This window comes from Gallinula chloropus (genome assembly GCF_964237585.1).
Source record: "Gallinula chloropus genome assembly, chromosome: 31".
In the NCBI taxonomy this organism is placed as follows: Eukaryota; Metazoa; Chordata; class Aves; order Gruiformes; family Rallidae; genus Gallinula; species Gallinula chloropus.
Genome location: NC_140116.1, coordinates 953692 through 966508, shown reverse-complemented (window position 1 = coordinate 966508; position 12817 = coordinate 953692). Strand labels below are relative to the sequence as shown.

The 12817-nt window shown below is 71.5% G+C and overlaps 3 protein-coding genes across 4 annotated transcripts; 2 read left to right on the top strand and 1 right to left on the bottom strand.

Moving 5' to 3' along the window:
* The first annotated feature begins 58 nt into the window (after window positions 1–58).
* On the top strand, window positions 59–1176 carry APOF (apolipoprotein F). 2 transcript variants are annotated; one of them, XM_084277355.1, is made up of 2 exons: window positions 59–122; window positions 205–1176. In XM_084277355.1, exon 2 carries the CDS (start codon window positions 225–227, stop codon window positions 1149–1151), a length of 927 nt encoding a protein of 308 aa, XP_084133481.1. In that variant the 5' UTR covers window positions 59–122; window positions 205–224; the 3' UTR covers window positions 1152–1176. The 2 variants fall into 2 exon arrangements, with proteins under 2 accessions (XP_084133481.1, XP_084133482.1); XM_084277356.1 differs by having other exon boundaries at window positions 101–118.
* Window positions 1177–2073: 897 nt separating this feature from the next.
* STAT2 (signal transducer and activator of transcription 2) lies at window positions 2074–10405 on the top strand. The gene is made up of 24 exons (XM_084277333.1): window positions 2074–2111; window positions 2561–2701; window positions 2832–2963; window positions 3054–3204; window positions 3307–3405; window positions 3499–3591; window positions 3669–3747; window positions 3863–3948; window positions 4046–4194; window positions 4299–4457; window positions 5487–5639; window positions 5773–5793; window positions 5916–6009; window positions 6118–6174; window positions 6255–6338; window positions 6429–6527; window positions 7447–7582; window positions 7666–7715; window positions 7822–7910; window positions 8156–8292; window positions 8392–8580; window positions 8829–8886; window positions 9005–10008; window positions 10098–10405. The coding sequence occupies exons 3-24, from the start codon at window positions 2833–2835 to the stop codon at window positions 10226–10228; spliced, it is 3249 nt and encodes a 1082-aa protein (XP_084133459.1). The 5' UTR covers window positions 2074–2111; window positions 2561–2701; window position 2832; the 3' UTR covers window positions 10229–10405.
* On the bottom strand, window positions 10405–11984 carry IL23A (interleukin 23 subunit alpha; the record flags this gene model as incomplete). Its single annotated transcript, XM_084277371.1, has 4 exons — window positions 10405–10642; window positions 10773–10898; window positions 11540–11638; window positions 11814–11984. 4 exons carry the CDS (start codon window positions 11982–11984, stop codon window positions 10496–10498), a joined length of 543 nt encoding a protein of 180 aa, XP_084133497.1. The 3' UTR covers window positions 10405–10495.
* Window positions 11985–12817: the final 833 nt, after the last annotated feature.

The window sequence follows — 12817 nt, the reverse complement described above, 5'->3', positions numbered from 1 at the left end:
CTCCTGTCCCAGCCCTGGGCCCAGCCCCGGGTGTTGCAACCCCCCCGATAACGGCGGCTATAAAGGGGCCACGGGGGCAGCAGCCCCAGCGCCGGGACGGGGACACCAGCGTCAGCAAGCGGGTGAGCTGGGGTGCTGGGGGGCCGCCGGGCTCTGCGGCTGCGGGGGGCTGACAGGGCTCTGCCCCTTCTCCCGCTTCCACAGGCTGTCCAGGAGCTGCCGCCATGCCCCAGGCTTCGCTCTTCCTCCTCCTCCACCTCCTCCTCCTCAGCCTGGGGCTCAGCACCCTCTGCGCCGTCCCCCCCGAGCTGGGTGCCGATGCTGGAGCCGCGGCGCGGGCGCTGCTGGCACAGCTGGAGGAGCGCATCCCGCCGCAGGCCCTGCCGGGGGTCTCGTGCCAGGACCTCTACCCCGAGACCCTCCCCGGCTTCGCTCAGCTCCCGCCGCAGCCCCGGGCCCTGGCCCGCGCTGCCCTGGCCCTGGCGCTGAGCGGGGCCGCCTGTGCGCCCCAAGCCCAGGCCGAGGTGCTGGCGCTGGTGCGGGAGTTGGGGCCCACCAAGGCCGCGGCGCTGCTCCACGGGCTGGCGCGGCTGCGGGACGCCCCGGCCCCCGAGCCTCTGCCCTTCCTCCTGCTCAGCCTGGTGCGGCTGGGGGGCTCTGCCCCGGCACGGCCCTGCCCCGCACCCACCCGCTTCCAGGGCCCCGCAGCCGGCACCCAGCCCACGGTGCCGGGCGTGGGGCCCTTGGCCCGAAAGGGCAGGGCCGGTGCCTGGCTGCCCATGTGCCGCCACGCCGCCCGGCACCGGGCCCGGCGGGAGGATGAGGATCCCTGCAACCCACCAGGAGAGCAGGAGGCCCACATGGTGCTGGAGTGGGTGCCGACCATCAGCACCTTCTACAACCTGGGCACCAGCATCTACTACGCCTTCCAGGGCTGCGAGGCCGTGGCCTCCAAACGGGCCCTGGAACTGGCTGAGGACCTGGGCTACGCCGGCCTGACCGCGCTGGCCACGAGTGCCGGCGGCCCCGCGGCCATAGTGCTGCAGCCGGCGCTGAAGGCCGGCGTGCGGGCGCTCGTCAGCTACTTCACCGTGGCCGGGGCGCCGCAGCCGGTCCCCACGGCCCACAGCGGCCCCGTGCTCATCATATGAATAAAAGCCCCGTGTGGCAGCTGGCTCTGGTCCCTGTCCCTTCCCAGGGGGGGCTGGTGATGGGATCGATGCGGGGCCACGCTGCCCTGGGGCACGGGGACCTTGGCCCCGCCGGGAGACCTTGCCAGAGCCACGTGGTGGCAGCTGGCCGGGCCCTGTTCCGGTCCCTGCCTGCAGCCCCGTCCCCATGGGCTGTCCCCACCCGATGGCCACACAGCCCGTCCCCACCGGCTCTCCCTGTCCCCAGGGGCTCTGCTCCTGTGTCCCCTCAGCTCCCCCTGTGTCCCCTCGGGCTGTCTCTATGTCCCCTCAGCTCTTTCCCCGTGTCCCCTCGGTCTGTCCCCATGTCCCCATGGTCCGTTCCTGTGTCCCCTCAGCTCCCCCCGTGTCCCCTCGGTCTGTCCCTGCCCCACGGGCTCTGCCCCCGTGTCCCCTCGGCTCCCCCTGTGTCCCCTCGGCTCCCCCCGTGTCCCCTCGGTCTGTCCCCATGTCCCCATGGTCCGTTCCCGTGTCCCCTCGGTCTGTCCCCGTGCCCCCTCGGTCTGTCCCTGCCCCTCGGTCTGTCCCCGTGTCCCCTCGGCTCCCCCCGTGTCCCCTCGGCTCCCCCCGTGTCCCCTCGGCTCCCCCCGTGCCCCCTCGGTCTGTCCCTGCCCCACGGGCTCTGCCCCAATCTCCCCTCGGCCGCCCCCGTGTCCCCCCCGTCCCCGTCCCCGTCCCCTCCGCTCGGCGCCGCGCTGCCATTTCCCGCGGTTCCCCTTCTAGGCCCCGCCCCCTCCTGGCCCCGCCCCCTCCCTCTGACGTCATTTCGGGGAAACGGGCAACCCCGCTGAAACCGGCGTCTCCCGGCCGGGTGGGCGTGGCCGCGGGGCCGCGCTCCGCCAATCGCCGCGCTCCGCCGGGGAGGGGGCGTGGCCGCCGCCCTTCCGGACCCGGCAGCCGGGAGCGCCGCGGGGAGCCGAGGTGGGAGCGGCGGGTGGGGGTTCGGGGGCCGCGGGCCGGGGCTCGGGGTTCGGGGGCTGCGGGACGGGGCTCGGGGGTTCGGGGGCCGCGGGCCGGGGCTCGGGGGTTCGGGGGCTCGGGGGCTGCGGGCCGGGGCTCGGGGGTTCGGGGGCTCGGGGCGTCCCGGGGGTCTCGGGCCCCGTCTGCCGGGCGCTGTTTCTGGGGGCGGGGAGCCCGGCGGGGGCGGGTTCGGCCACTCACGGATCGCCCTCGGGGGTCCCTTCGGGATGTCCCCGCGGGGGCGGGGGGTGTTTAGGGGTCCCCACCCCCTGGGCTCCCTGCAGGAGGCTCTTGGGGTGCAGAGGACCCGTTTGGGGGGGACCCGTGAGGGTGCAAGGGAGGAGGGGGGCACAAGCACCCACCCAACTCCCCGGGGACCCCCTGCTCAGCACCCTGGTCCCCATCCCCAGGGGCACCCCCGGCGCCTGCAGCTCGCACCCCTCCACTGCTCACCCCACCCAGGGACGGGGCTGCCAGCCCGGCGCTGCCCCCGCGGCCCAGCCCGAGACAGGCAGAGTAGAGGGACCCCCGGGACCCCGCGCCACAGGCAGGTACGAGGGGTGCAGGGGTGCTGCCGGGGTGCACGGGCCCTGGCTTCGTCTCCTACCGTGGTCAGGGGTTGGGGGTGGGGGGGGGGGGTTGGACGGTGGGGCTGCCCTGACACCCCCTCCTGCCCCCCAGCATGGCGCAGTGGCAGGAGGTGCAGAGCTTGGCCAACACCTACCTGGAGCAGGTGCACCAGCTGTACGCCAGGGCCGCGCTGCCCATGGTGGTGCGGCAGTGCCTGGCCGCCTGGATCGAGGACCAGAACTGGTAATGGGGGTGGGGGGCCGGGAGGGGATGTCTGGGGGTGTCTGGGGCTGGGGGCTGTGCCAGGCCCGTGCTGAGCCCGCGGCCTCGCAGGCGCAAGGCGGCCGAGCCGCTGTCCTCCCACGCCCGGATGCTGTTCCACTCCTTACTGACGCTGCTGGGGGAGCAGCTGGGCAGCCCCGGGCTGGGCGATGAGGACTTCATGCTGAAGCACAACCTGCGCAAGGCCCGTCGCGATCTCCAGGTGGGCAGCGGGGCCTGGGGATGGGGGGGGAACTGGAGGTGGGGGGTGGGGGGGGGTGTCTCTGCACCCCACTGACCACCCCCCCTCCTGGCTCCTCTGTAGGCTGAGTTTGAGGAGCACCCGGAGACATTTGCCAACTTGGTGGCCAACCTGCTGCAGGAGGAGCGGCAGATCCTGCGCCTGGGGCAGGCGGGGGCACAGGTAGGGCAGATACCCCCCCCCCCCCCCAACCCCCAGCCCCCTCACCCCATGAGGCTCTGCCAGCCGCTGCCCGACACCCCAACATCCCCACAGGGTACGGCCGCCCCAGCACCCAGCGCACCCCCGGGGAGCGACCGGGAGCAGCAGATCCAGCGGCGCCTGGCCGAGTTCCACATGGCCCTGCAGGTAACGACCCCCCCACCCCCCCGTCTCCCCCAGACCCCCGGGGGGGCTGCCCAGCCCCTCACCCCCTCTGCCCGCAGGAGGCTGAACGCACCTTCCGGCACCTGGAGGACTCTCAGGATGCCTTCGACTTCTGCTACAAGGTGCACTACCTGCCAGGTGAGAGGACCCATCCTGCTCCTCCCCGGGGGTGGCAGACGCGGGACGGTGCTGCCCTGCGCCCCGCCGTGCCCCCCCACTCCCCACCCCGACCCCCCTCACCCCTCTCCTGCAGGTGCGGACAGGAACAGAGACCCCCAGTACGCCCAGCAGGTCCAAGCCCTGGAAGCCAAGCTGCAGATCCTTGACCGGCAGCGGCGGGTGAGGAGGGGGCTGAGGCTGGGCTGGGGAGTCTGGGGGTCCCATGGCTGCCCTGTGCCCCCCCCTCTTCTCAGCTCAGGCACGTGTGTCCCCCCAGGAGGTGCTGGCTCAGATGCAGCAGCTTTTGGGGCGCAGCGAGACCCTGCGGGACTTCCTGCAGCAGGAGCTGGAGGGGTGGCGGGAGCGGCAGCAGCGCGCGTGCCTGGGGGCCCCTGTCGACACCCGCCTGCGCCCGCTGGAGACCTGGTAGGGCTGGGATGGGGAGGGGGGTTTGGGGGGGGGGGTGTGTGGTGGGGGGGCAGGGGATGGGGGCAGGGCCGGCCGGCCGCTGAGCCCTGTGGTGCCCCCAGGTTCACGGAGCTGGGCCAGGGGCTCTTCCAGCTGCTGAAGCTGCTGCAGGCGCTGGGGGACCTGCCCCAGAAGGTGACCTACGAGAGGGACCCGCTGAAGGCAGAGACCCCCCTCCTGGAGCGGCAGCTGAAGGAGCTGCTCACCTTCCTGCTGAAGAGGTGGGGGCGGCACGGGAGCTCCCAGGGAGGGTGTCGGGGATGGGGTGTCAGGGATGGGGGGCAGCGCTGACCCCTGAAGAGGTGGGAGCAGCATGGGGGGACCCAGGGAGGGTGTCAGGGCCGGGGGGCAGAGCTGACCCCTGAAGAGGTGAGGGTGGCACAGGAGCACCCAGGGAGGGTGTCAGGGCCAGGGGACAGCACTGACTCCTGAAGAGGTGGGGGCAGCATGGGGGGACCCAGGGAGGGTGTCGGGGCTGGGATGTCAGGGCTGGGGGGCAGAGCTGACCCCTGAAGAAGTGGGGGCAGCATGGGGGGACCCAGAGAGGGTGTTGGGGACGGGGTGTCAGGGCTGGGGGGCAGCGCTGACCCCTTAAGAGTTGGGGGCAGCATGGGGGGACCCAGGGAGGGTGTCGGGGCTGGGGTGCCAGGGCTCGGGGGCAGTGCTGACCCCTGAAGAGGTGTGGGGGGTGTGGAGGGACCCAGGGAGGGTGTTGGGGACGGGGTGTCAGGGCTGGGGGGCAGCGCTGACCCCTGAAGAGGTGTGGGCAGCATGGGGGGACCCAGGGAGGGTGTCAGGGCCAGGGGGAAGTGCTGACCCCTGAAGTGGTGTGGGCAGCATGGGGGTCCCAGGGAAGGTGTCAGGGATGGGGTGTCAGGGCTGGGGGGTAGCACTGACCCCTTAAGAGTTGGGGGCAGCATGGGGAGACCCCGGGAGGGTTTTGAGGATGGGGTGTCAGGGCTGGGGGGCAGAGCTGACCCCTGAAGGGGTGGGGGTGGCACAGGAGCACCCAGAGAGGGTGTTGGGGATGGGGTGTCAGGGCCGGGGGGCAACGCTGACCCCTGAAGAGGTGTGGGGGGCGTAGAGGGACCCAGGGAGGGTGTCGGGGCTGGGATGTCAGGGCTGGGGGGCAGCGCTGACCCCTGAAGAGGTGGGGGCAGCATGGTGGGACCCAGGGAGGGTGTTGGGGCTGGGATGTCAGGGCCGGGGGGCAGCGCTGACCCCCGCCCCGGGGTGTGTCCCCCTCCCAGCGCCTTCGTGGTGGAGCAGCAGCCCACCATGCCCAACGCCTGCCGGCGCCCGCTGGTGCTGCGCACGGCCAGCAAGTTCTCGGCCCGCGCCCGCCTGCTCGTCCGTCTCCACGACCGCAACCACCACATGGAGGCCAAGATCCACATCGACAGGTCGGGACCCCCGCCCCGGGGTGGGACACCTTCCTCCCCCCACATCCCCCACCCCCCCACATCCCCCTGCCCCCCGCCCAGGCCTGGCCACGGGGGTCCCATCCCGCTCACGGCCTCTGGTCTCTCCCTGCAGGGACACCCCCAAGATCAAAGGGTGAGAGCTGAGCCGGCGCCAGCTGCAGCAGGAAGGGCTGTGCAGCCCCCCACCCCGAACCCCCAGCCCGGGGGTCCCGGTCCCCCACCCCACCCCATCCACAGCCTGTCTCTGCCCCGCAGGTTTCGCAAGTTCAACATCCTGACCTCGAGCAGCAAAACCCTCCTGGCCGGGGACAGTCCCCAGGACGGGCTGGTCTGCGACTTCCAGTACCTTGTAGGGACCCCCTGGCCGGACCCCCGCGGCCTCCCTGGGGTGGGGGGAGTGGGTCAAGGACCCCCCCCCCGCTGCCCAGCCCAGGGCTGACTCTCTGCCGCCCCGCAGACGCTGAAGGAGCAGAAGGACAGCAGGTCGGGCAAGGGCAGCAAAGGCATCGGCGAGGTGGGTGTGGGGCTGGGGCCGTGGGGGTGGCCGGTGCCCCTCGGTGCCCCTCGGTGCCTCACGGTGCCACCTCCGTGCAGGGTCCCCTGGCTGTGACTGAGGAGCTGCATCTCATCACCTTCACGCTGGCCTACGCCTACTGCGGGCTGGAGCTGGAGCTGGAGGTGAGGGCTGGGGGGGCTGGGGGGCTGGGGGGGCTGTGGGGGGCCAGGGGGGGCCCGGGCTGCCAGCCTGACCCTTGCTTCCTCCCACAGACCTCCACGCTGCCCTTCGTCATCATCTCCAACAACAACCAGCTCTCCAGCGCCTGGGCCTCCATCCTCTGGTTCAACATGCTCAGCAGCAACCCCAAGGCGAGCAGGACCCCTCCCCAGCCCCGCGCAGCCCCCGCCACCCCCAGCCGCAGCCCTGCACCTCCCCATGGCCTGTCCCCCCATCCCTGGTTCTCCCCGTGTGCTGTCCCCAGCCCCTGCCCCTTCCTGACCCCTGTCCCATCCCCTGCACCAGTGCACGTCCCCATCCCATGTCCCATCCCCAGCTCATGTCCCTGTCCCCCAGTCCCCATCTCATGTCCCATCCCCATCTCGGGCTAATGTCCCTGTCCCCTGGTCCCCATCCCCAGTCCCATTCCTGTCCCAGGTTAATGTCCCTGTCCCCTGGTTCCCATGCCCTGTCCCATCCCTGTCCCATCCCTTTCCCCTGTCCCATCCTTATCCCCGGCGCATGTCCCCGTCCCCTGGTCCCCATCCCCAGTCCCATTCCTGTCCCAGGCTAATGTCCCTGTCCCCTGGTCCCCATGCCCTGTCCCATCCCTGTCCCCTGGTCCCCATCCCCAGTCCCATTCCTGTCCCTGGCTCATGTCCCTGTCCCCTGGTCCCCATCCCCAGTCCCATCCCTGTCCCTTGTCCCATCCTTAACCCTGGCACATGTCCCTGTCCCCTGGTCCCCTGGTCCCCATCCCTGTCCCTTGTCCCATCCTTAACCCTGGCGCATGTCCCTGTCCCCTGGTCCCCTGGTCCCCATCCCTGTCCCTTGTCCCATCCTTAACCCTGGCGCATGTCCCTGTCCCCTGGTCCCCTGGTCCCCATCCCTGTCCCTTGCCCAGATGCACGTCCCTGTCCCCTGGTCCCCTGGTCCCCATCCCTGTCCCTTGCCCAGATGCACATCCCTGTCCCCTGTCCCACCTCCATCCCCAGCGCACGTCCCCATCCCCCATCCCATCCCTGTCCCCCCCTTCCCTGTGCCCCGTCCCGCTCACCCCGTGTCCCCCAGGACCGACACTTCTTCTCGGCGCCGCCGCCGGCGCCGTGGCCCCGGCTGGCCGAGGTGCTGAGCTGGCAGTTCGAGAGCGTGGCGGAGCGGGGCCTGAGCCGGGACCACCTCCTCATGCTGGCCGAGAAGCTCTTCGGTAGGGCCAGGCCCTGTCCCCCCCCCCAACCCTTCCCTGGGGCCAGCACGGGGACCCCCCTCACCCTGCTCTCACCCCCCAAGGCTCGAAGCCATCCCCGGACTGCACCCTGGCCTGGCCCAAGTTCTCCAAGGTAGCTGTGTCTGTCCGTGGCCCTGTCTGTCTGTCCGTCTGTCCCCCCGTCCCACTGTGCCCCCCAATGTCCCCGCTCAAGCCCCCCAACCCCCCCCTTCCTGCAGGATGGTGCCTCCGGCTTCTCCTTCTGGTCCTGGCTGGATGGGATCCTGGGGCTGCTCCAGGAGCACCTCAAGCAGCTCTGGAAGAACAAGTAGGAGCCGGGCTGGGGGGGCCTTGGGGGGCTGCGGGGGGGCTGCAGGGGTCTGTGGGGGGCTGTGGGGGGGCTGCGGGGAGGCTGCGGGGGGGCCGTGGGGGGTGTGCAGGGGGTCTGTGGGGGGGCTGTGGGGGGGCTGCAGGGGGGCTGCGGGGGGGGTGCGGGGGGGCTCTGGGGGGGCTCTGGGGGGGCTGCAGGGGGGGCTGCAGGGGGGCTGCAGGGGCTGACGGTGTCCCCCCCAGTCTCATCCTGGGCTTCGTGAGCCGGAAGCAGGAGAAGAAGCTGCTGAAGGGGAAGCGGACGGGGACGTTCCTGATCCGCTTCAGCGAGAGCATCCTCGGGGGGGTCACCTGCACCTGGGTGGAGCACCCCGACACCGGTGAGCGTGTCCCCCTCCTCCCCGGGCTCCAGCCCTCCCCAGCCCCCCCCAGCCCAGCCCAGCCCCGTGTGCTGACCCTGGGCGCCCCGCGCTGCGCAGGGCCCCCCGCCTTCCGGGCCGTGGTTCCCTACACGGCGGTGGAGCTGGCGTCCCTGGCGCTGCCCGACATCATCCGCGACTACCAGCTGCTGGTGGAGGAGAACATCCCCGAGAACCCCCTCCAGTTCCTGTACCCCGACATCGCCCGCGACGAGGCTTTCGGGCCCTACTACAGCCAACGGGAGGAGGGTACGGCGGGGTGCAGCGCGGGGGAAGCACCCACAGACCCCCTGACCCCTCCTCTGACCCCCCCTCTGACCCCTCCTCTGACCCCCTCCTCTGACCCCCTCCTCTGACCCCTCCTCTGACCCCCCCTCTGACCCCTCCTCTGACCCCCCCTCTGACCCCTCCTCTGACCCCCCCTCTGACCCCCCCTCTGACCCCTCCTCTGACCCCTCCTCTGACCCCTCCTCTGACCCCCTCCTCTCCATCCCCAGGGACCCTGACGGAGCAGAAGAAATACCTGAACCGGCGTCTCATCCGTGTGTCCTCCCGGTGAGGCAGGGGGACGCCTCGGTCCCTCCGTGACCCCCGTGGGATGGGGGGACCCTCTCACCCACGGCCTTGTCTGCCTGTACCCTGACCTTGTCCCTGTCCCCATCTCTCCCTCCAGGCAGGCGAATGAGTCCTGGCAGACAGAAGAGGAGTTGGTGGTTGCCACGGAAAACCTGGAGATGCTGCAGCTGCAGCACCACGGCCTGGGGACAGGGCAGCCTGGCAGCGTGGCACTGCTGCAGCCTGGGAGCACGGGGACAGGGCAGCCTGGGAGCATGGGGACAGGGCAGCCTGGGAGCTCGGGGACAGGGCAGCCTGGGAGCATGGGGACAGGGCAGCCTGGCAGCTCAGGGACAGGGCAGCCTGGCAGCGTGGCACTGCTGCAGCCTGGGAGCACGGGGACAGGGCAGCCTGGCAGCTCAGGGACAGGGCAGCCTGGCAGCGTGGCACTGCTGCAGCCTGGCACCTCGGGGACGCTGCAGGTCACGTCTGGGAACCTGGGCACACTGCAGCCCCCGAGCCCGGGGACGGTACAGATGGTGGCTGTGAGCCCAGGGATGCTGCAGCCCAGACCCCAGGGCCTGGAGCCGTCACAGCAGCTGCAGGTGGGATCGGGGGTCTCGGAGATGCTGCAGCCAGGGACTGAGGATCCGAAGCCCCCGTTGGTGCTGCAGCTGATCCCCAATGGCCAGGGGACGCTGCTGGTGGGACCAGGGGCTATGGGGATGCTGCAGGTGCTGCCCGGGGGGCAGGGGATGCTGCAACACGTAGGACCCGAGCAGCAGGGGGCACAGCAAGCGGGACCCGGGGTCCCAGAGCCACCCGTGGTGATGAAGCTGGACCCCAATGACCAGAGGACGCTGCACATGGGACCAGGGGGCTTAGGGACACTACAGGGGGTACCCCCAGAACTGGAGCCACTGGCCGTGGACATGGGGATGCTGCACCCGGTGCAGGGTGCCCCAGAACCGCTGTCCCTGAACCCCAACGTGCAGCAGTTCCTGGAGTCGCTGGTGGAGGGAGTGGAGCAGAGCTCGGGGACGCTGGAGATGCTGGAGGCAGCGGAGCTGATGCCCGACGTGCTGGGTGCCATGGATGGGGGGCTGGACCCCAGCCAGCTGAGTGAGTATCAGGGCTGGGCTGGGGGAGAGGGGTGGGGAAACGGGGTGGGGGGGGGGTCTCCTTGGCACTGACCTGTCCCCGTGCCGCAGGCGCCGCTGTGCTCCTGGACCCCGAAGACCCGTTCCTGCCGCAGCCCGACGACACCACCCTGCCCACCATCAGCTCCCTCTTCGCCACCGACATCCCTCCGCTCCACATCGACGCCACCGACTTCCAGTGAAGTCCCCCCCCCACCCCCCCATTCCCCTCCTCCCCTTGTAAATAAACCTCTCCCCCACCCCCCAACACCCCCCCAGCTGCCCGTGGTTGCCTTGGGGGGCAGACCCAGGTCGTGCCACACACGGGGAGCTGCTCGTCACCTTCAGAGCTTTATTAGAAACCCATAAATAACTGGAGATAAATAGGGAGCATCGCACATAAATAGTCCTGGGGGAGAATAAATAGTTGGGGGGTGGGGGGGGAAGGGGGGTCCAGGGCCAGGCCGGCCTCAGCGGGGGCTGGCGCTGTGGGTGAAGACCCGGCTTATGATGGTAGCGAAGGACTGGAGCCTCTGGAGGGCCAAGTGCTGCAGCAGGGGCTGGATCCAGGTATCACTGGTGGGCAGGGGGTGCCGGGGGACGTGGCCATGCTCCTGCTGCAGGGAGAGCGGGGTTAGGAGACCCGAGGCTGCGGCTGATGGGCACCCCGGGCTGCCAGGGTGGGGGGGGGGGACAGGATGCCCAGGGGCTGCTGCTCCCACCCGGCTCCTCTGGCCACTCACTCACCTGGACGAGGCCCAGGAGCTGGTCCAGCGCCGTCTCCAGCTTTGGCAGGGGGCGGGTGGTGAAGATGTCGGAGCCCAGGAGGTCCCGGTAGTGCTGCAGCCCTTGGAGGATGCGCCGCAGGCAGCGCTGCGGGGAGGGTGGTGTGAGCTGGGGACCCCTGGGCACGTCCCAGCATCCCTGGGACCCTCAGGCACATCCCTCAGCATCCCTGGGATCCTCGGGCACATCCCTCAGCATCCCTGGCATCCTCGGGTACCCCAACATCCCTGGGACTCTCAAGTACATCCCTCAGCATCCCTGGGATCCTTGGGTATCCCAGCATCCCTGGGACCCTCGGGCACATCCCTCAGCATCCCAGAGACCTCTGGACAGCCCCAGCATCCCTGGGACCCTTGGGCACACCCCTCAACATCCCTGAGACCACCGGACAGCCCCAGCATCCCTGGGACCCTCAAGCACATCCCTCAGCATCCCTGGGACCTCTGGACAGCCCCAGCATCCCTGGGACCCTCGGGCACATCCCTCAACATCCCTGGGACCTCCGGACAGCCCCAGCATCCCTGGGACCCTCAAGCACATCCCTCAGCATCCCTGGGACGCCAGCTACCCCAGCCCCTCTAAGGACCCCCCAGGTGCATCCCCCAGCATCCTTGGGACTCCTGGGTACCCTCCTGGGAACGCTGAGGGACATACCCCAGAGCACTTGGGGTCCCCCTGTCCCACCCCACCCTGGGCACCCTGACACCCCCCCCAGCGTCCCCCGGTACCGTGTTGTTGGTGTCCAGCGCAGAGGGGTCACAGGCGTCGCTACAGCGGATCCGGGGGGGCCAGTTCTTGGGGTCTTCCTCCCTCAGGTGCATCTCCTCCTGAGAGCAGGGGGGTCAGAGGGGTCCCTGCATCCCCTGCCCACCCACCCCCCATTCCCTCCCCCCGGGGGATTTCTCCAACCGGGATCCCCCGACGCTCCACCGGTCCCCGGCCGCCCCCTCCCAACCGAGACACCCCCCCCCCTCCCCTCTCCATCTTCTCCCCCAGGCTCACCAGGACCCGGTGCGGCTTCTCGAGCCCGGCCAACAGCCGGGACAGCTCCCGGGAGAGGCTCCTGCAGGCAGCCCAGTCGGTGCGGGGGGCCGGGGCCGGGGCCGGGGCCGCGGGCGGCGGCAGCAGCAGCAGCAGCGGGAGGCAGAGGCAGGCGCGGAGGAGCGGGGCCATGCTCGGGCGATGCCGCCACCGGCGCCGCCACCGGACTCTTATGGGGCGGCGGCAGGTGGGGAATCCCCGGGGCAGGTGGCACCCGCCCCCCGTTACTGCGAAATCGCCGCCTCCCGCGAAAGCAGAACCGATACCGGGCCGGGGTCCCCGGGCTGCGCCCCGTCCTGTCTGGCCCCTCCGGCTCGGGCCGGGCCGGCCAGGAAAACCCGGGGCAGTTCCTGGCGGCTCCGCACCCGGCGAGGGCGGCGGAACGGGCGGGACCGGGACACCGGGACCGCCCCGGGACCCCCCCCACACCCAGCCCGGGACCCTCCGTCCCGCCCCGGCGCACCTGGGCTGCCGCTCGCTGCCGCCGAGCGCACCCCGGTAACCGGGGCGGGGCGGGACTCGCCTTCCCGCCCGACGGGGTCCCCTCGGTGCGCTCCCCGATGTCCCCTCGGGGTTGTGTCCCGTCCCCCCCACGGCCGGAGCGGCTCCGGCGCGGCCACCAACAGCTCCCGGGGCGCCGGTGTCTTGTCGGGGCTTCCCCCGTCCGCCTCCCCCGGGACCCCCACAGGCTCCGGCAGCCCCGGCCCCCGCCAGGTCCGGCCGTGCTGCCCGCGGCGCCGCAATCTCGGCTGCCCCGACGGGGCGGCTCCCGCTCTTCCCGTTCCCGCCCGACGGGGCTGCCCCTGGCCTTCCCCCGGGCCTCGGGCACGCACCGGCCGCGCCTGGGGCACCGGCCCAGCGCCGAGCCCTCTCCGGGGGCCGCGTGGGGCCGCCCGGCCCCCCCGCTTACCCGTGGTGTCGTGTCCCCGAAGGGCTCGGGGGGGGATGTGGGGAAAAGCCGGGTC